The sequence below is a fragment of the Mandrillus leucophaeus genome, unplaced genomic scaffold, assembly GCF_000951045.1.
Source record: "Mandrillus leucophaeus isolate KB7577 unplaced genomic scaffold, Mleu.le_1.0 Scaffold763, whole genome shotgun sequence".
Lineage (NCBI taxonomy): Eukaryota > Metazoa > Chordata > Mammalia > Primates > Cercopithecidae > Mandrillus > Mandrillus leucophaeus.
The window spans coordinates 1244144-1264307 of record NW_012108286.1 but is presented as its reverse complement, the minus strand read 5'-3'; the positions used below and the strand labels follow the sequence as shown (position 1 = coordinate 1264307).

The window sequence follows — 20164 nt, the reverse complement described above, 5'->3', positions numbered from 1 at the left end:
GTCTCAGCGGCGGGATGACGGGGGTGGGTCTCCCCTCTTGGGGAAGGCGGCAGCGCGGGGAGGGGAGAAGACTGCCGGGTGGACTTGCGGGTCAGGCGACCGACCGGCAGCCCCTTCGCCCCCCGAATCCTCTGGGCTGCTGGACTCTGGTCTCGGCACGGGATCGCGCTCTAGGGCAGGGGTCCGACCGCAGCCAAATTTAAACGGCTAAACCTAACAGCCTTGGCAGCTGGGGAGGGAAGGGGTCTAGGGAGGGGTGGGGGCGGACCTAGACGGCGGTCACGTGGGGGGTGGGGCTTGGCAGACCTCCCTTTTGTTTTGGCTGGCGCGTGCGCAGAAGGCAGAACACGTGGTTTCCTGGACCCGCCTCTTGCCTCTTCGGCTGAGCCTCACCCATTGCGGGTGTGGCGACGGTTCTTTTGAGGCAGCTGTGAGGCGGAGCAGGCTGGATTTGATGAGACCCCTGTTTTATTTATTTCACACTTTCAGGAAAACGTAGATTTGGGCTTTAGAGTTAGATGGGATCGAGCAGAATCTAGCGCATTATTGAGGGATGGTGCTTCCAAGTTTGTGTCACTTCGGTGTGTTGAGGAAGGGACCGGTCTTGCTGGAAAAAGTGAGACTGCGTGGTGTTTGGTAGCAAGAAATACCAGGCGGTATCCTGGCCGTTTCAGAAACCGCAGGAAAAGAAAGAGCCTGGCTTTGCAGCCGGGAGGGCAGGCATTGGATGGACGTTCTTGTAATGTTTTCTTACTCTGGGAGAGTCCGTTTTTGTTTGTTTGTTTATTTGTTTGAACTGTGGTAAGCACATTGCGTTTTTGATTCCCCAAACTTCAGGACAGTCACGTTCTGGCGAGGTTTAAGAAACAAACTTCCTTCGTCTTTAGCCAGTTTGCTTAACTTAATCTGAGTTTGGGTTAGTAATATTTTTAAATATTGCTGGATGAGGCAGGTTTGTTAGCCACAAAACCCAAGTGAAATGTTTGTGAGCACTGCAGACAAAACTGCCAATTTCTGACTAGGAAAAAGTGTCTCTAAAAATAATTCAGTATTGAGAAAGAGGCTTAGTAGTGAGTGGTCTCTGCCTTTCCCGTTCTTAATAAGTAGCCATTTCTTTGGGTTAGTCACCTCTCTGATGTCAAATTTGTTTCCTTTTTGTAAAGTTTCATAATATGGTTTCTGTCTTAAGAGATTGTAAGAAAGAAGAAATCCCTTGGGTTAGGAAAAGTGATTCCTAATCTCTACCAATTGCTAAGTAGTGTTATTTTTATAACAGAACTTTTTTTTAAAAGCCCGCATGTTGGGGAAATTAAACAATGAATTAGTCATGAAATAGAATATATTTGATTATCTTTAAAATCTATTGTAACTATTATCTTTGGTTCTCCCTCAGTTTCCACCTACTTATTCAGATCAGTGTCAGCGTCTGCAACCATTTCCTCATGGTTTTAATCTACGTAGATTATTCTCTCCCGCAAACTGTCTGGAGTAATTTTTTATGTGAAACTTCTTAATCCAGGCCAATTCTCTCACATTGACTTTCAACATTTACATTTTAATTTCGTTTCATGATGTGCATTTGCAAATAGCAATTATTTTGTTAAATATTATTTATTATAAAGTAACTTGGAAAATAGATGAGTGCAAATAAGAAAAATAAAAATATTTTGTACTTTAAGTATTTCTGTATGCATATATGTGTATTTTTCCTAAAACTGAGATCATATGGTATTTGCATTTAACTCAGACATTCCCATATCATTAAATATTCTTTGAAAAAAGATTTTTAATAGCTGCCTAACATTTCACCAGGTAACTATCGTATTTTAAATTTTTTCTATTGGCACATATGTGAGATGTTTCAGGTTTTGCTAGTGTGTATTTCACTACAGACAATATCCTCTTACATAAATCTTTGAAATTTCCCCCCCTTAGATTTGTAGAAGACGAATTACTGGGCCCAAAAGTCTGTTTTTGTTGTTTGTTTGTATGTGTGTTTTTTAAGGCTCTTGTGTCATCACCACATTACTTTACAGAATGTTGTATTGATATACACTGATCTAGTGGTTTGCGTGTGCCTCCCATTATGTCTTTATCACCTAGTATTAGGCTTTAAAACTAAAAACCTTCCTTTAATTTGGATTTAAAATTTTTCACTCTAATCTGTGATGTATCTATTTTATTTTTTAACTTATTGTATAAGTGCTTGAGAGAAAGAAATATATTTCATGTTTGACATGCTGCAGATCACTTAGTGGGTGCTCAATAAATACTTGCCAGTTGGTTAATATTTATCTTTTTTGTCTGCGGAAGGTCAGGAAATTGTCTTTTGCTTTTTGTTTTACTCAGTTTACTAGTACATTGTTAGTAGTATACTATTACTGTTGGATTCGTAACTTTTACTACTTTTTCATTCAGGTGAGGCCTTAGTGATCTGATCACAGTTGTCTACTAAAAGGTCAATTAACTTCTCATAGCCCAGCTGCTGCATTATCAGAGAGCTTCATCCAATTTTGATGCCATTTATCATGATACCTTAGATTATTTCATTTCCTTTACTCATTCATCTGTCTTCTGTGGAATGAACATAAACTTTCACTGATCAATGTAGTTTCACTTGTAGCTTTTACTGTATTTGGCAAAAAACGATGCCTACTGTCTAAAGTTCCTTTATTATTGAGATTGTTCTTGGTAGCTCACCTATTATTGCCGATAGCATCCGTTATGCCCTTTAATCTACCACATAAATCTTATAAATACTACATAATCCTTGTTTTCATGATGTTTTTCATGTATTCGAATAATCTCTCCATACCCTTATTTTGTCTATGTAGTATTAGATGGTAGTTGGAGGAGGCAGAGAGCTGTTTTCTTCAGGTATAGAGTTGTGCTTAGGGTTGTTTACTGGTTGGGTTCATCAAGATACAAACAAAAGATTGGGGCTGCTTGCAACAGGAGTGACAGTTATTGGGCAATTAGCAACTAATTTACTAATTTTAAAGCATATCTCTTGTATCTCTATCCTTAAAGCTGATACTGCATTATAGTACTTTAATGGAATAATTTACATCATGATGACCCTGAATCATAAATACAATCTTACATTACTTTTAGTATGTTTCATTTAGAAAGGCAAGGAAGATACATAATTTCCAGGAGATTTCTACCTTTCTTTTTCTTTTAAATGTTGTCTTATAGGGACTTTTCACTGAATTGTACTCCTTATTCCCTAATCATGTGGGATAAATAAACACCCAGCAAATTTAATAAAAATGGTACTATTAAACTTGCCAGTAGATAGTCTATGATAAAAATCCAAAGACTCTTCATAATGGAAATTTTAAATACTTAATGTTATTTTCAGGTTCCTAGAAACATTTCTATATGGATGTGAAAATTCAGTAGTATTGAGACTTTGTTAATATTTTAAAAATATTTATGAACTTTTGTTTATATAATATTGAGGCTTTGTTTCCAGTCCAAGACAATTCTCAAGTGTGTTATTGTTATTTAAACAATTTTTTATTCGGCAGTAGGTCATTAATCAGTGTTTATTCATGTGAAATTGAATTGAAGCCAAAGTATATAGACCGAGTGAATGTGATAGTGTACTTCTACATGTAGATTTTTGGATCCAAATTGATACACACAGAAAAAAATGACTTCATTTATATTCCTATGAGTCATGCACTTACAAGTGAAAAGTAATAATTCTGCTTGAAGTATGATCTGTTTGATGTGTTATGTAGCCACCCAAGTGGCTTTATCTTTAATTAAATTCCTTTAGTCTTCAAAGAGAATTCCTTTTTAGGCATAGTTTTCAAAGTGGAAGAAGTTCTTGCTTATAAAACATCATTGAATATAAAGTACTGAGCTGACTGAATCCTAGTCATGCCAATTACTGCAATGTTTTCTGCAGTAAATTGAGAATTCCTATAAAGTGGCATGAAGAAATCTTGAAAACAATACTGTATTTTGTATTCCTACCTTCCATTAATTCCTGTATTTTTGAGGAATGAAACTGTACCAGTGTGAGGTCATTCTTTTTTTGTTTGTTTGTTTAATTGGACTTTTCCCTGCTACAATTCAGAAACTTTGAATCCTCATGTATTTTTTATTTATTTTTAAATTTTTGTAGAGATAGTGTCTCTCTGTCACCCAGGCTGGAATGCAGTGGCACGACTGCACTCCTCTAGTCCCCTTATAGTCTAGTGATAATGTTTAAAAACTTCTCATATTTTGCTAAAAGAATTTGTCTTTTTTCTGCTCTTTCTTTCTTTATGTGATTAGCCTAGGTTAGCTATATGAAACATTTAGGTCACAAGTGTGGAAATAATTTATTATTTGACCCTACTTCAGGGTTCTCCCCCCTCTCAAAATACTGTTGGCAGTCTTTTCACTTTATTGTAGCATTAAGTGTAAATCTGCTGTCTTTCTGATATTTTTTTCCTAGTTTGTTTCTTTGCTGTGCATTTAAGAGAGCTGGGATTATCCAGATTCCAGTTAAAAGAATAAATTTAATGTTCAGGGGCAGATTTGGATAGGGTATTTTCCATGGCATATATGGAATATATGTATGCATTCTAGAATATAAATCAGAACCTGGAGCAATATTTTAGGGGATAGGAATTCAGATTTGGCCTTTAATCTTTAATGCACATTCTCAGGAGGAAGAGTGGTTCTTATATAGATTATCAGTTTCAACTCTGAGCGTTGAGATTAGATTAGCGAATTTTTTATTTTTCTTTAGGAAGTTTGTCAAAAAGTATTTGAAATATGTGACCTATGTATTAATTTGTAAAGCTCTGATTATTGACTGTCTACACCAACTCAGTAACTATTGACTTGGTAATTATCTTACTGTGTACATGCACCTTTTGAGGATGATGGCTTTAATGTATTTCATGATGTCCAAGGGATCAGATTGCATTTAATTAATACAAAATTTATAAATATGTATGGTTGATAAATCTTTAAAAATATAGATTAAGCTCCTAATGGAAAGTCTGGAGACAACAGGGCAAGATCTTTTATTTGTAGTACAGTAGTCCATCTTTATTTTTGGGGTATATGTTTCCAGATCCCCAGTGGTACCTGAAATCTCAGATAGTACTTAACCCTATATATACTTTATTTTTTTCTAACCATACATACATATGATCCAGTTTAATTTATAAGTTAGGCATAGTAAAAGATTAGCAACAACAGTAGTAGAACAATTGTAACTATACATAAAAGTTGTGTGAATGTGCTCTTCTTGCTCACTCTCAAAATATCTTACTATACTGTATTCACCTGTTTTTGGATTGCAGTTGACCACAGGTTACTGGAGCTATGGAAGTGAAACTGCTGATAAGGGGAGACTACTGTAATACAATTTCAGAACAATTAATAGTAACTCATGCTTTCCTTGATTCACAATGAACGTTTTTTGGATTAAACTGTAGACCCCAAATTAGAATTTTTGGTATAGATTTAACTTTATAGTCTATCCATTGTTTTTATCAGATTAATTTAATTTTATTTATAATAATTTCAGAGCAACCAATAGCAACTAATGCCTTAATTAACAGTGATTGTTCTTTTGATTAAATTGTAGTCTAAAAATTAGAATTGATGGTATAGATTTAACTTTACAATCCCCCCTTGTTTTTTATCAGATTAATTTTATTTATAACGAATTTAACCAAAAACCAAAAAAATTGATTCTAGTTTTTAAAAGTATTTATTATTTAAAGACATAAGCTTTGTCTTGTCTTACTGAAATTCTCTCTGGTGTTTTTTAATAAGACACTAAAAGAAAAACAGAGATACACTGAGATTGGAATTGCTTACTAGAGGATTATTTACTTGATAGACTATCTGTAACAGTTTTATAACAGACTGGTTTTTGTTTATTTGTTTTGTTTTGCCATCCATAATACTTCTGGGCTGCTGATGTGCTAAGGAAGTTTTCTTTTTTTTTTTTAAGTGAAATTGGAATGTAAGTTGAAAATTCTGTTCTAAAAACATAAAAGTATCCCAGCACTTTGGGAAGCCAAGGCGGGTGGATCACGAGGTCAGGAGTTCGAGACCAACCTGGCCAACATGGTGAAACCCCGTCTCTACTAAAGATACAAAAAAATGAGCTGGGCATGGTGGCACGCATCTGTAATCGCAGCTACTTGGGAGCTGGGGCAGGAGAATCACTTGAACCCAGGAGGTGGAGGTTGCAGTGAGCTGAGATTGTGCCATTGCACTCCAGCCTAGGTGGCGAGACTCCGTCTCAAATAAATAAATAAATAAAAGTAAAATTTATACCCAAGAAACATAATTGGTTTTTGGATTATCTAGAACTGTTGCCTATTGACAGAATCGAGATTATGTATCTAGTTGCTCTCTTTGAAAGAGTACTGATATATTTTCATAACTTAAGTTTTGCTTCTTAAATTCCGTAAACTTGATATTTTAGTTTCTGTGTGTTGTGACAAAAAGTTTAATTCTTCTTTCCAGTTTTCTTCCTTCTAGGTTCTTTGAAGTTCTGCATCATTAGACTAAATTCTTTTAGAAAAGGGACTTATTGTGCCTAAGTATCCTGGGTGTATATGAAAGAAATAATCATCAAAGATGATGGTGGTGCCTAGAGTAATATAATGAAGTATTTTGGTAGTCATAAAGACATTTCTTAGATTTAGCAAGGATCCAAATACTCCTGCCCAGTTATGTGTGTAATTGGAAACCTAAATAATTAGAAACTGAGTATTTATAGGAAGATCAAGATGATTTTTAGAAAGCTGTTTGAGGATTTATTTTCCATAAACTTTCCGTATAGCCTAGAATACTATAGGTGCCTGAAAATATTAAGCAATATATTTGGCCAAAAAATTGGGGGACTGAAATACAACAGTCGATAATTGATCCCTGGTTATAAGGCTTGGCACAAATACAGAGGAATAGAAAATATCAAGATGTTTATATATTGATTACATGTTGATATATGATATTTTATATACAGGATGAAATTTAATTTTTCATGTTTCTTTTAAAAATATGTCTAGTAGTAGCAAGTTTAAAATTACATGTGTAACCACGTCATGTATCTATTGGACAGTTACATTCTATACTAATGTTTCCTAATATTTTTGCCTTGAGACTCCTTCACAATAAAATATCTCATGAACCTTCTTCCCTGAAACTTTAAAATAATTTTACCATTTTGGGTAGTATTTATTCAAGAAATATTTATTATGAGCCTGCTATGTGCCATAAACTATTCTAGAATACCATGACGAGTGAACACATAACACCTGCCTTCATGTAGCTTTTGATCTATTTGGGGAAAATATGTGATGAAGTAATTTCTAGTAAAAATTTTTAAATGGACTATTTGTTGTAAGAACACTTTTGTATATAAATTTCAGGTAATACAATTTTATATAGTGCTTCATTTATTAAGTGATAGTTTGGTGTTCTCTGAGCTTTCTGGATATGTGGTTTGGTGTCTGACATTAATTTGGAGAAATTCTTAGTCATTATTGTTTTAAGTATTTTTTTCTTTTCTTTTTCTCTTCTTCTGGTATTCCCATTATGCATATGTTACACCATTTGTAATTGTCCCACAGTTCTTGGTTGGGTATTCTCTTCTTCCCCAAACCCCCTGCCATCTTTGTTCTCTTCCCTTTTTAGTTTTGGAGGTTTCATCTCTTCAAGCTTAGTGCTGCTTTCTTCCACCACATTCAGTCTACTACTAAGTCCATCAAAGGCAATTTCTGTTGCAGTGTTTTTGATTTCTAGCATTTCATTTTTATTCTGTTTTAGAATTTCCATCTCTCTTCTTACATTACCTGTCATTTGTTGCATATTGGCTTGTTTTTCCATTAGCGGCCTTAGCATATTAATCATAGTTGTCTTAAATTCTTGGTCTGGTAATTCCAACATCCCTGCCATATCTAATCTGGTTCTGATGCTTGCTTTTTCTTCAAACTATGTTGTTTGCCTTTTAGTATGCCTTGTAGTTTTCTCTTGAAAGCTGAACATGATGTGCTGAGTAAAAAGAACTCTAGTAAATAGGCTTTTAATAAGATGTAAGGGTGGAAAAGATGTTCTGTATGCCAGTGGTAAAGTCTGTCTTTCAGTGAGCTTGTGCCCTGGGCTGTGAACTTCACTCCTGCTTCTTAGTTTTTCCTCCACTTAGATAGGATAGAATGGCTAGAGGCTGCTGGAGTTGGATATTTAGTTAATATGTAACTTTTTAAAAGCAAGACTTCTCAATACATTCCTTAAAAAGTAATATTGGCCTTGCCGTCTTCACCTTGCTTGACCTCTTTAGCATTTGACAGAACCAACCATGTTATACATTTCTAAACACGTTGGTATCTTGATTTCATACACTTCTGGATTTCTTCCTATCTCACTGATGATCTTTTCAGTTTTCTTTTAGGGCTCTTCCTCTTTTATAACTCGTCTTCCTTTGCTCAAGTAAATGTTAGTAAACCCCCACGTTTTGTCCTGGGCTCCTTTCTCTTCTTTGTTTATACCCACTCCCTAGGGTAAATACTATTTATATGCCAGTGACTCTGCAAAATAATCTCTCTAATTATGAATTCTTGCTTGAACTCCAGACTTGTTTTTATAGCTGTTTCCACTTGAATGTTTAATAGACACTTAAAAAGTAACATATCCAAAACAGAAATTTTTATGTTTTTCTTCTTCAACTTTCTTTCTCCCTGAGTCCGCCCCCTTTCAGAAAATAGCACCACTGACCTGACCACCCAGTGCTCAAGCCAAAAACCTAGGAGTCATCCTTGATTCCTTCCTTTCCCTTAATTCCTGTTAAGTGTTTGTCAAACGTTGTTGACTCTATCTTGAATTTAATTTTTAAATTTTTATTTATATATATATATAAATATATATACCTGAGGCACTGAATTTGGGGGTAATATATTACACAGTAATAAATAATGAATACACTTGGATATGAACACCAGTTCTTCATATCTATTGGATATATCCAATTAGTCTTGGATAAAAATATATGTGTATATATATTTTTAAAAATAGAGACAGGGTCTCACCGTATTACGCAGGCTGGTCTCAAACTCCTGGACTCAAGTGATCCTCCCGCCTTGGCCTCCCACCATACTAGGATCACAGGCGTGAGCCACCATGCACACTCATCATCTACCCCATAAATATATACACCTTCTTTGTACCCACAAAAATTAAAACAAATTTTTTAAAAGAATTTTTATGCTTTTCAAATCAGTATTCCTCCTTACTCATTTTGCCTTTAACAAATTGTCTATCTGTATAAATGAAATAATACCTAAAAAAAATAAAATTTAAAACTATATCATGGTCAAAACCACCATTCAGCATTAATCTGAATGATAAACTCAGTGACTTTCAGTAATATGCACATCTGATTTCTACTAACTCTTGAACACATTATCTTCTGAATATATATGTCAGAGGTTCCCAGCAGTACTATTTTAAATAATTATTTTTAAAAGTTTAATATTTAATTTTTAGGAAGTCCAATTTAGCAGCGTTTTGTGAATAATGCTTTTGGTATCATATCTAAAAAAATATTTGCCTAAAGCATTGTCACAAACATTTTTTCTAATTTTTTTTCCTAGAAGTTGTACGGAGTCTGGCTCTGTCGACCAGGCTGGAGTCCAGTACCGCGATCTCCGCTCACTGCAAGCTCCGCCTCCCAGGTTCACGCCATTCTCCCGCCTCAGCCTCCTGTAGCTGGGACTACAGGCGCCCGCCACTACGCCCGGCTAATTTTTTGTATTTTTTTAGTAGAGATGGGGTTTTACTGTGTTAACCAGGATGGTGGTCTCGATCTCCTGACCTCGTGATCCGGCTGCTCGGCCTCCCAGAGTGCTGGGATTACAGGCTTGAGCCACCGCGCCTGGCCAATAGGTCTGACCATTTTTATATAAGGTAGAAATATGTATTCAGTTTCCCTTTTTTTTTTTTTTTTTGCCTATGGATGTCCAGTTAGTCTAGAGTGATACGATTTAAGAAATAAGGCTTTCTACATTTAATTGCCTTGGTATCTTTGTCAAAATAATCAGGCCAGGCGCAGTGGCTCAGCCTGTAATCCCAGCACTTTGGGAGGCTGAGGTGGGCGGATCACCTGAGGTCAGGAGTTTAAGACCAGCCTGGCCAACATAGTGCAACCCCATCTCTACAAAAATACAAAAATTAGCCGGGCATGATGGCGGCTACCTGTAATCCCAGCTACTCGGGAAGCTAAGGCGGGAGAATCACTTGAACCTGTGAGGCAGAGGTTGCAGCAAGCCGAGATCACTCCATTGCACTCCAGCCTGGGCGACAGTCTCAAAAAAAAAAGGCCATATGTGCGTGGGTCTGTTCCTGAGCTCTGTTCTTTCCATTTGTGTGTTCATCCTTTTGCTAATGCCACACTGTCTTGGCTACTATAAATTGGGAAGTAGTGTGAATCCCCCAACTTTGTTCTTTTCCAATTTGTTTTGGCTATTCTGGTTCCTTTAACTTTCATATAAATCTTTGAATTAGCTTGTAGATATCAGCAAAATGTCCTGCCAAGATTTTGTGCCTAAACTTGTAAATCAGTTTGAGGAGAATTCGCATCATAACAATATTGAATAGTTTTATCTGTGAACATAGTGTAATGCACTATTTAGGTCTTGATATTTTTATGGGTGTTTTGTATTTTTCAGTATAAAGATCATGTGCATCATCTTTTATTTAGATTTATACCAAAGCATTTTTGCAGGTGTTAGAATTATGACTGTTTAAAAATTTCTATTTCTAGTTTTTCATTTCTAGCATATAGAAATATAAATGAGTTTTGTATGTCGACTTTGCGTTTGCTGCCTTATTAAATTCATTAGTCGAGGAGTTTGATTCCTTGGGATTTTCTATGTAGAAAATCATGTCATCTGTGAATAGAGATGATTTTACTTACTTTATAATCTGTATGCTTTTTATTTCTTTTTTTTCTTGCCCTACGGTACTAACTAGGTCTTCCACTACAACATTGAATATGAGTGGTGAGAAATGTCTACCTTGCCTCATTCCCAGTCTTACGGCAGAAAGATTCAGTCTTTCACCATTAATTATGAGATGAGCTATAGGCATTTGTGTAGATGCTTTTTATCAGATTAAAGAAATTCCCTCTCCTTGCTAATTTGCTGAGTTTTTCTCATGAATGAATATTGAATTTTGTCAAATGCTTTTTCTCCATTTATTGACATCATATCATATGGTTTCTCTTTAGCCTTTTGATATGGTGAGTTTTAGTTTTTGTTTTGTTTTGTTTTGTTTTCTTTTTTTATTTTTTTTTTGAGACAGAGTCTTGCTCTGTCGCCCAGGCTGGAGTGTAGTGGTGAGATCTCGGCTCACTGCAAGCTGTCTCCCGGATTCACGCCATTCTCCTGCCTCAGCCTCCTGAGTAGCTGGGACTACTGGTGCCTGTCACCACACCTGGCTAATTTTTTGTACTTTTAGTAGAGATAGGGTTTCACTGTGTTAGCCAGGATAGTCTCGATCTCCTGACCTTGTGATCCGCCTGCCTCGGCCTTCCAAAGTGCTGGGATTACAGGCATGAGCCACCGTGCCCGGCCTATTGTTTTCTTTAATGTTGAACCAGTCTTGTATTCATGAAATAAGCCATACTTGAACATAGTATTCTTTCTATATATTTTTGTTTTGTACATTTAAAAAATAGTAATTGAAATAGGTGTTACTACTTGTGAGTACCAGAATCCATTGAAATGCCTTTAAATATCATGATCAATTCATTTATGAATTTAGTCAAGAAATACATGATAATTACTGTGTGCCAGACATTATTCTAGTGCTGGAGATTAGAACATTGAGTTCTTGCACTTAAACTACATTCTTTCCTAGAATGTAATATAATGTCAGGTAGCTATGAAGAGCAATAAAGCAGTGTAAGGGAATGGAGAATCATGAACCAAGAGGCTGAAGCTATTTTAAATATATTGGTCAGTGAAGGACTCTAATGAGGTGACCTTAGAAGAGAAACAAATGAAGTGAGGGAGCCAGCCATCTTATTTGTAAAAAAATTTTTCAGGCTGAGAGAATAGCAAACACAAAGTCCCTGTGTCAGAGACTTGCTTGGTGTGTTTCAAATATAGCATAGAGGCCAGTGTTTCTGGAGTGTAGTAATTCATGGAAAGAGTTGTAGAAGGCAAAGTAGTCAGGAACCTGATAATACCAATTTTGTAGGCTATAGTAAGGACAACTTTGGATTTTAAATATACTGGCAACCACTCATTTTCTCACCAGGTATTTGTTGGGCATCTTCTGTGTGTCAGATAGATTTGCATGTTGAGAATACAGTAGTTAATAAAACTGTTCAAAAATCTAAGCCTTTGAAGAGCTTAGAAGTGTTAGTGGTAAGTGTAGTTGTTTATATAATATGAAGGTCATCAGAAGTGGTAGTTTGGAATATTCAATTGGGAAACATTGTTATATAAAGTGATTATATATCTAGATAATTTAAATAATTGGAAGAAATCTTATATTTTATGCTAAAGCTATACTGAACATAATTTAATCTTTTTTATTTATAGGAGACATAGCTATTTTCATTAGTTTCTTTTGGTTGCAAAGTAGAGAGACTTATTTAGGCTAGGTTTGGAAATCGCAGAATAAGAGCTATGATATATCCAGGTCTTTCATAGACCAGAGCTTAAAAGTCTTCATATCCAAGTGTGTTCATTATTTATTACTGTGTAATATGTTACCCCCAAATTTAGTGGCTTAAATTACATACTATTTCATGATTTCTGTGGGTTGAGAATCTAGGCATGTAAGCTTAGCTGGGTGCCTCTGGCTCAAGGTCTCCATAAGGCTGTTGTTAATCAAGGTATTGGCTAGAGCAACAGTCATCTCAAGGCATTACTGGGAAGGATCTGTTTCTCAGATCACTCACATTGCTGTTAGCAGGCTTCAGATTCTTTGCTATATGTTCGTTGAAGACATTGTTTCTTTACCATGTTGGTCTTTCCACTTCATAACATGGCAGCTGGCTTTCCTGAATAAGAGAGGGTGGCCAGATGGAAGCCACAGTCTCTTTGTAACCTAATCTCAGAAGTCATCTCATCACCTCTGCTACATTTTCATTAAAAGTGAGTCACTAAATCCAGTCCTTATTCTAGGAGAGGATTAAACAAGGGCATGAATACTAAGAGGGTGGGGATTATTAAGGTCATTTTGGAAGCTACTTATCCTACCAGTAAGGCCTAGAAATCTCACCAGAGATTTTGTGTATATGTTTTTTTCTAGTTCTCTACCATAAATGGGCCTTAGCCACTTTTAATCTTTGCATTTTTTTCCCTTTCTCTTTTTCCTACGAATTGTATTTCTTAAATACTAATCTGCTTTTTTTTTTGGACAGGGTCTTGCTCTGTCACTCAAGCTGGAGTGCAGTGGCACTATTTTTTTTTTTTTTTTGTAGAGCCTGGATTTCACCATATTGCCTAGGTTGGTCTTGAAGTCCTGGGCTCAAATGATCCACCTCTTTGGCCTCCCAAAGTGCCGGGATTATAGGCATGAGCCACTGTGCCCAGCCATGTGTATCTTTTTTTTTTTTTTTTTTTTGAGACAGTGTCTTGCTCTGTTGCTCAGGCTGAAGGGCAGTGGTATAATCACAGCTCACTGCAGCTTCAACGTCCAGGCTCAAGTGATCTTCCTGCCTTAGCCTCTCAAGTAGCTGGTACCACTGGCACATGTCACCACACATAGGACATTTTTTAGTATTTGTAGAGAAGAGGTCTCCCTATGTCATCCAGGCTGGTCTCGAACTCCTGTACTCAAGCAATCCTTCACCTTGACTTCCCAAAGTGCTCAGATTACAGGCATGAGCAATTGCACCCAGCCTCATTTCTCTACTTGTTATATTTAGCTTTTCCCTATCTTTATCCAGGGACTAAGATGAATTCTCCTGCCTTTTGATATTTCACCTCTGTCCCTGCTGCTAGCTAGTTTGATTATATTCATAGCACTCTGTTCAGATTTTTGAGAGGGACAGGTGTGTGGTGTGGGAGATAAAGTTTAGTATCTTTTGAATATTGCTGTAACATTAACAAGAACTGTGATTAAAGCAGTTTGCCTCAGAGAACAATGTAGACACTAAATACTATTATGGGTGTTTATTGATTAGAAGATACAGGTCTTTGAGTTGGTCACGGAACAACTTGAATCTTGGAAGAAATTTCCTAATGCTAGCTTGTTTTAGAATTGTTTTTCTATTTCCATAAAAGAAGAGTATAAACTGAAAAAAAAAAATTCTTTTTTTTTTTTTCCATATAGGATAAATGGGAATCTATTTGCTTATTTTTGAGGCATTATATAAAAGTGTATAAATTTTGAGACATACTGAATTTGGGGAAAACTCATTGAGACATACAATAAAGTGTATACATAAAAAAAGTCTAATTTTTTTCACTCAGTATTAACAACTATTAACATTTATTCATTTTGCATTTAGTCTTTTCCCTTCAAGTAGTAAGATTTTGTAGTTAAAATGCAAATCCCCTTAAACTATTACTTTTAATTCTGTTTTATGGAACCTAACTTGATGCAACTACTGGTACAAGTTTGGTAGATATTTTTCTGGTTCACTTTTTATTCTTGCAGACAGACACGAATGTATACATATATATGGTAAGGTTTTATGTTTGTATTATATTTATATGGTACTATACTATATATGTTTTACAGTGTTCTTTTTTCTTTTTAACTTGATATTGTTTTTAAGGTCTTTCCGTATTGATGCTTTAAGTCATTCCTTTTTAACTGCAATATAGTATTCCGTTACATTTTTTAAAATCTATTTTGTTATTGTTAGGCATCTAGATTGTTTTGAAAGGATGTTTTGCCATTACGAACATTACTCTTTGATACCTGTGACAAACACATTTTCTACATTGTGGTCAAATTACTGAACCAATTTATGATCCCAATAGATATGAGAAGTCTTACATCTCATGATATGTATGTGATGTTTTCAGAAAAAAAGTCTGTATCAGTTTGGTGATTGGAAAACTGGGCTCTTGTTTTGTTAATCTATATTCCCCTGATTACTAGTATGATTAAGTCTGTGTTTAGTGACCATTTGAATATCATCATCTGTGAAGTGCCTGACTGGTCTATCTTTTGCTCATTTGTAGAAATTCCTCCTATAATCTAGATACTAATACTTGTCTGATATATATGTTGCAAATATTTTCTCCTACTCTGTCATTTTGCTAATAACCCTTTTTTTTTATTATTACATAGACATTGTTGTGCTTTTATTTTCTTCTTGATCATTTTTGTTGGACTTTGTAAAGAATCAGCTTTTGGTTTTGTGTTTTTAAGTAGGAATAAAGGAAGTAGAGTTATAACTAGCACTTGGGGACAGAAACTGTGAGAGTGTATCCATTTAAATGACTATCAACTGTTATGTGTTGAAACAAAAATTATGGCATATCAAGGTTACAAAATACTAGGTATCTTTAAAAAGTTATAATTGTTGATGATGTACAATTATTTTACTAACCAGGCTTCGTAATGTTTAATGGTACTGGGTTGCCTTTTTCTGTGAATCAATATATGGATTTATACTTTTGATAATATGCAATGAAATTTGTTTAATTATGGGATAAATCTTTAGTGGTTATCTGACACTGTCTCCACTATTTTCTAGGCAGGAGTAATGCCTTCTGGTGCATATTCATTTGTGAAAAGGGTAAAATTGCAGATATTTTTAGAGGAAACATTGCATTAGGCAAGTTTTTACTATTACATATTTTTAACAGCTGTGAAGTTATATGTTTTTAGTTCTGTTCACTTAGGTTGTCTTCTTTTTTTTTTTTGAGTCTCACTCTGTTGCACAGGCTGGAGTGCATTGGCGTGATCTCTGCTCACTTCAACCTCTGCCTCCCGGGTTCAAGCGATTCTCCTGCCTCAGCCTCCCAAGTAGCTGGGATTACAGTTGCCCACCACCATGCCTGGCTAATTTTTATATTTTTAGTAGAGACAGAGTTTTGCCACATTGGCCGTGGTAAACTCCAACTCCTGATCTCAGGTGATCCGCCCACCTCGGCCTCCCAAAGTGCTGGGATTACAGGTGTGAGCTACCACATCCGGCCTCACTTAGGTCTTCTTACACATTATTTATTATATTTTAATTCTTGTTATTAATACCGTTCAGGCTGTGATGATTAAATTCAGGAATGGAACTTTAGAGCAATTTATTATATTTTATAAAGATAAGTAATTCGTATTTTTGACTGAAAGCGCGCAATTAAGTCACATTTTCAATTGTTATTATCAGATTCTAGGCTGGAATATTTTTTCTTTGGACTGTAACTAAATGTAAAAAAATGGAATTCTGAGATGTAATTACATCCACAAATATTTGTTGAACACCTATTGTGTACTAGCAATGTGTAGCTTTAATTGGAGCTTTAGCTATTAGGCCCCCAGTCAGAGGGAAGAATAGCTTTATCTTTGTTGAAATAATGTTGGGAGTTGGGAGATGAAGGAGGAGTTTTGTTCCTTCATGTTTTAATGAGAAATATCGAACATGTTGCCCTTAGAAAAAAGTATAAGCATAAAATTTTTTTCTAGATATTTGACCATTTATTTTTACATTATTGTAGGTTTCCATTACTTATCTACAGGAATCGCCATGACCCCAGCTCTGAGGGAGGCAACAGCAAAGGGTATCGGCTTTTCATCTTTGCCAAGTACCATGGAGTCTGACAAGATGCTCTACATGGAAAGTCCAAGAACTGTAGATGAAAAGCTAAAGGGAGACACCTTTTCTCAGATGCTTGGATTTCCAACTCCCGAATCTACTCTTAATACTAATTTTGTGAATTTAAAACATTTTGGCTCCCCTCAGTCTTCAAAACATTACCAGACTGTTTTTCTAATGAGATCTAATTCTACATTAAATAAATACAATGAGAATTATAAACAAAAGAAATTAGGGGAGCCCAGTTGCAATAAGCTGAAAAACATACTGTATAATGGCAGCAACATTCAGCTTGGTAAAATCTGTCTTTCTCATTCTGAAGAGTTCATCAAAAAGGAACCTTTATCAGATACCACGAGCCAGTGCATGAAAGATGTACAAATTATTTTGGATTCAAATATAACCAAAGACACTAATGTAGATAAAGTACAACTACAAAACTGTAAATGGTATCAAGAGAATGCACTTTTGGATAAAGTTACTGATGCTGAGATTAAAAAGGGTTTATTGCACTGTGCTCAAAAGAAAATTGTAGCTGGCCACTCAAATGTGTCTATTAGTTCTTCAGCTGCTGAAAAAGAGGAGGAAGTAAATGCTCGTTTACTTCATTGTGTAAGCAAACAGAAAATTTTACTTAGCCAGGCTAGAAGAACTCAGAAACATTTGCAGATGCTCCTGGCAAAGCATGTTGTTAAGCACTATGGTCAGCAGATGAAATTGTCTATGAAACACCAACTCCCCAAAATGAAGATGTTTCATGAACCTACCACAATTTTGAGTAACAGTTTACCTAAATGCACTGAAATTAAGCCAGAAGTTAACACATTGACTGCAGAGAATAAATTGTGGGATGATGCAAAAAATGGCTTTGCACGGTGTACAGCTGCGGAAATCCAAAGATTTGCGTTGTCTGCTACAGGGCTGTTGTCTCATGTTGAAGAGGGTTTGGATTCCGATGCAACTGATAGCAGCTCTGATGACGATTTGGATGAATATACCCTTAGAAAAAATATGGCAGTGTAAGTGCAAAATTATTATTAGACTATTTTCTATTCCATATATAGCAGCAATTATCTTAGTTTCCAGGTACATTGACAAGAAATGGATTTTCTAAAATCTTGATGCTATACTCTTTTTGTTTTAAAAATTTTTATTTTTGAGATGGAGTCTCGCTCCGTCATCCAGGCTGGAGTGTACTGGTGCAATCCTGCTCACTGCAACCTCCGCCTCCCAAGTGCAAACAATTCTCCTGCTTTAGCCTCCTGAGTAGCTGGGGTTACAGGTGTGTGCCACCACACCCAGCTAATTTTTGTAGTTTTAGTAGAGGCAGGGTTTCACCATGTTGGTCAGACTGGTCTCGAACTCCTGACCTTGTGATCCACCCACCTCGGCCTCCCAAAGTGCTGGGATTCCAGGTGTGAGCCACCACACCCAGCCACCATAATCTTTTATGTTATAAAACTTTCGGTGAATTTTTAAAATGTTTTATTTGTTAAATTATTGTGTGTGAGTATATAAATACTATTTAAAAATAAATTTACCAAACTAGGAAAAACCCATACGGGAATAATGAAATTATTGAGCTATAAATAGGCATTTTTTCTATTCTTGAATAGAATAGGCTGTGGACAAGGCCTAATCTTTGTTTAAGTGATCTAGTTAATATGTGTATCTAACTAAAAAATCTTAGTCTGTACATACGGAGCCCTCATTGTCTTTGGGAGCGTATCAGTTGAGAGCACATGTGTGTTGACTTACTACTTTTTTTCCTTAACTGTCTACTCGTTGTACTTATAGCTTTCAGAACTGGCCTTTACCAACTCAGTTTTTGCTAGCTTAGTATAACTAAAACAAAACTATAATGTCAGCTGTAAGATATCTATTGAATGCGTATAATGTGCTAGACACTAAGATTCAGTTGTGAGCAACATGTTCACAGCCTCTGCCTTTTGGGGCATGTACTTGAGAGACAGGTATCACGATATTAAAAAATAAAAAGCAGAGAAAAGTAGTTTCAATTATCACACCATGATAACACTACAGACCAGCTCTGTCCAATAGAAACTTCTGAGATGATGGATCCTTTATATGTGTGCTATCCAATAGGCACTAGCCTTATGTGGATATTAAACACTTAAGATTTGGCCAGTGATACTAAGGAAATGAGTTTTTAATTTTATTTAATTGACTAAATTTTAATTGAAATGGTCTAAAAAGCATAATTTTTAATCTAGTTTTCAGGGAATCTATTACTGTTCCCAAATTAATGTAAATTACTGTTTATATATATGGCATTTTGGAGAAAAGAAGTCTGTCACACATGGATACGTACAGGGGAACAACACTTACTGGGGCCTTTTAAAGGGTGCAGGGTGGGAGGAGGGAGAGGATCAGGAATAATTAACTAATGGGCATTAGGGTTAAAACCTGGGCGATGAAATAATCTGTATAACAAACCCACATGACACAAGTTTATCTATGTAACAAACCTGCACTTGTACCCCTGAACTTAAAATAAAAGTTAAAAAAAAACTTTTTCAAATTCTCAAACATAAATGAGAATTACAGAATTGGAAACCAAACACATTGATGTTTACTAAGAAATAGAAGGTCAGTGTATTAGTTTTTATGGTGAGAAATAAAATATAAAGCAAAGTGGGCATTCTAGTCTTCTAGTGTTCTGATATCACTGTAGTTGAAATTTGTTTGCATGTGGAATTTATAGTAGTTAATAAGCACAGATTATTTTTCTGGCTGGCATTGTGCTAGTTATTTAACATATGATATCTCATTTAATTCTTTCAACAACCCTAGCAGGTAGTTGTTATCCTTATTTCACTTAAGAAGAAACAGACTCAGCATGGGTTAAGTAACTTACCCATGGTTAAAAAGCCAAGTAAGTGGCAGAAACAGGATTTTGCTCACATATATGACTCTAAACATATGCTTACTCTCTTGTAACATGCTATTTTCTCAACATTGCATCATTGATACTTATAGCTACAAGAATTATTAGGTACATGTGTTCTGAAAGAAGTCTGAAAGTTTACCAATTTTTGTGTATACAATACTTTTGAAGTATTTAAATATAATTTAGTGGGCACATTCAGTAAATTAAGTATTTTTTGTTGTTGAGAAGAGCTAATGGAGCGATTTGTCTTTTTTAAGCTAGAAACAAGAATAAGAAACTTTTGGTCAGGGTGTGGTGGCTCACGCCTATAATCCCAGCACTGTGGGAGGCCCAGGTGGCCAGATTGCTTGAACCCAGAAGTTCGAGACCAGCCTGGGCAACATAGCAAAACCTCATCTATACAAAAAATACAATATAAAAATTAGCCCAGCATGGTGGTGTGCACCTGTAGTCCCAGCTACCTGGGAGGCTAAGGCAGGAGAATTGCTTGAACCCAGGAGTTGGAG

The 20164-nt window shown here is 35.7% G+C and overlaps 1 protein-coding gene across 1 annotated transcript in view; it reads left to right on the top strand.

Moving 5' to 3' along the window:
• The first annotated feature begins 482 nt into the window (after positions 1–482).
• KANSL1L (KAT8 regulatory NSL complex subunit 1-like) overlaps positions 483–20164 on the top strand; it is a 139660-nt gene continuing 119978 nt past the window's right edge. The window contains exons 1-2 of the mRNA XM_011966531.1: positions 483–916; positions 16650–17766. Coding sequence (XP_011821921.1) covers positions 16679–17766 — 1088 coding nt within the window. The 5' untranslated portion in view covers positions 483–916; positions 16650–16678. The remainder of the gene's footprint in view (positions 917–16649; positions 17767–20164) is intronic.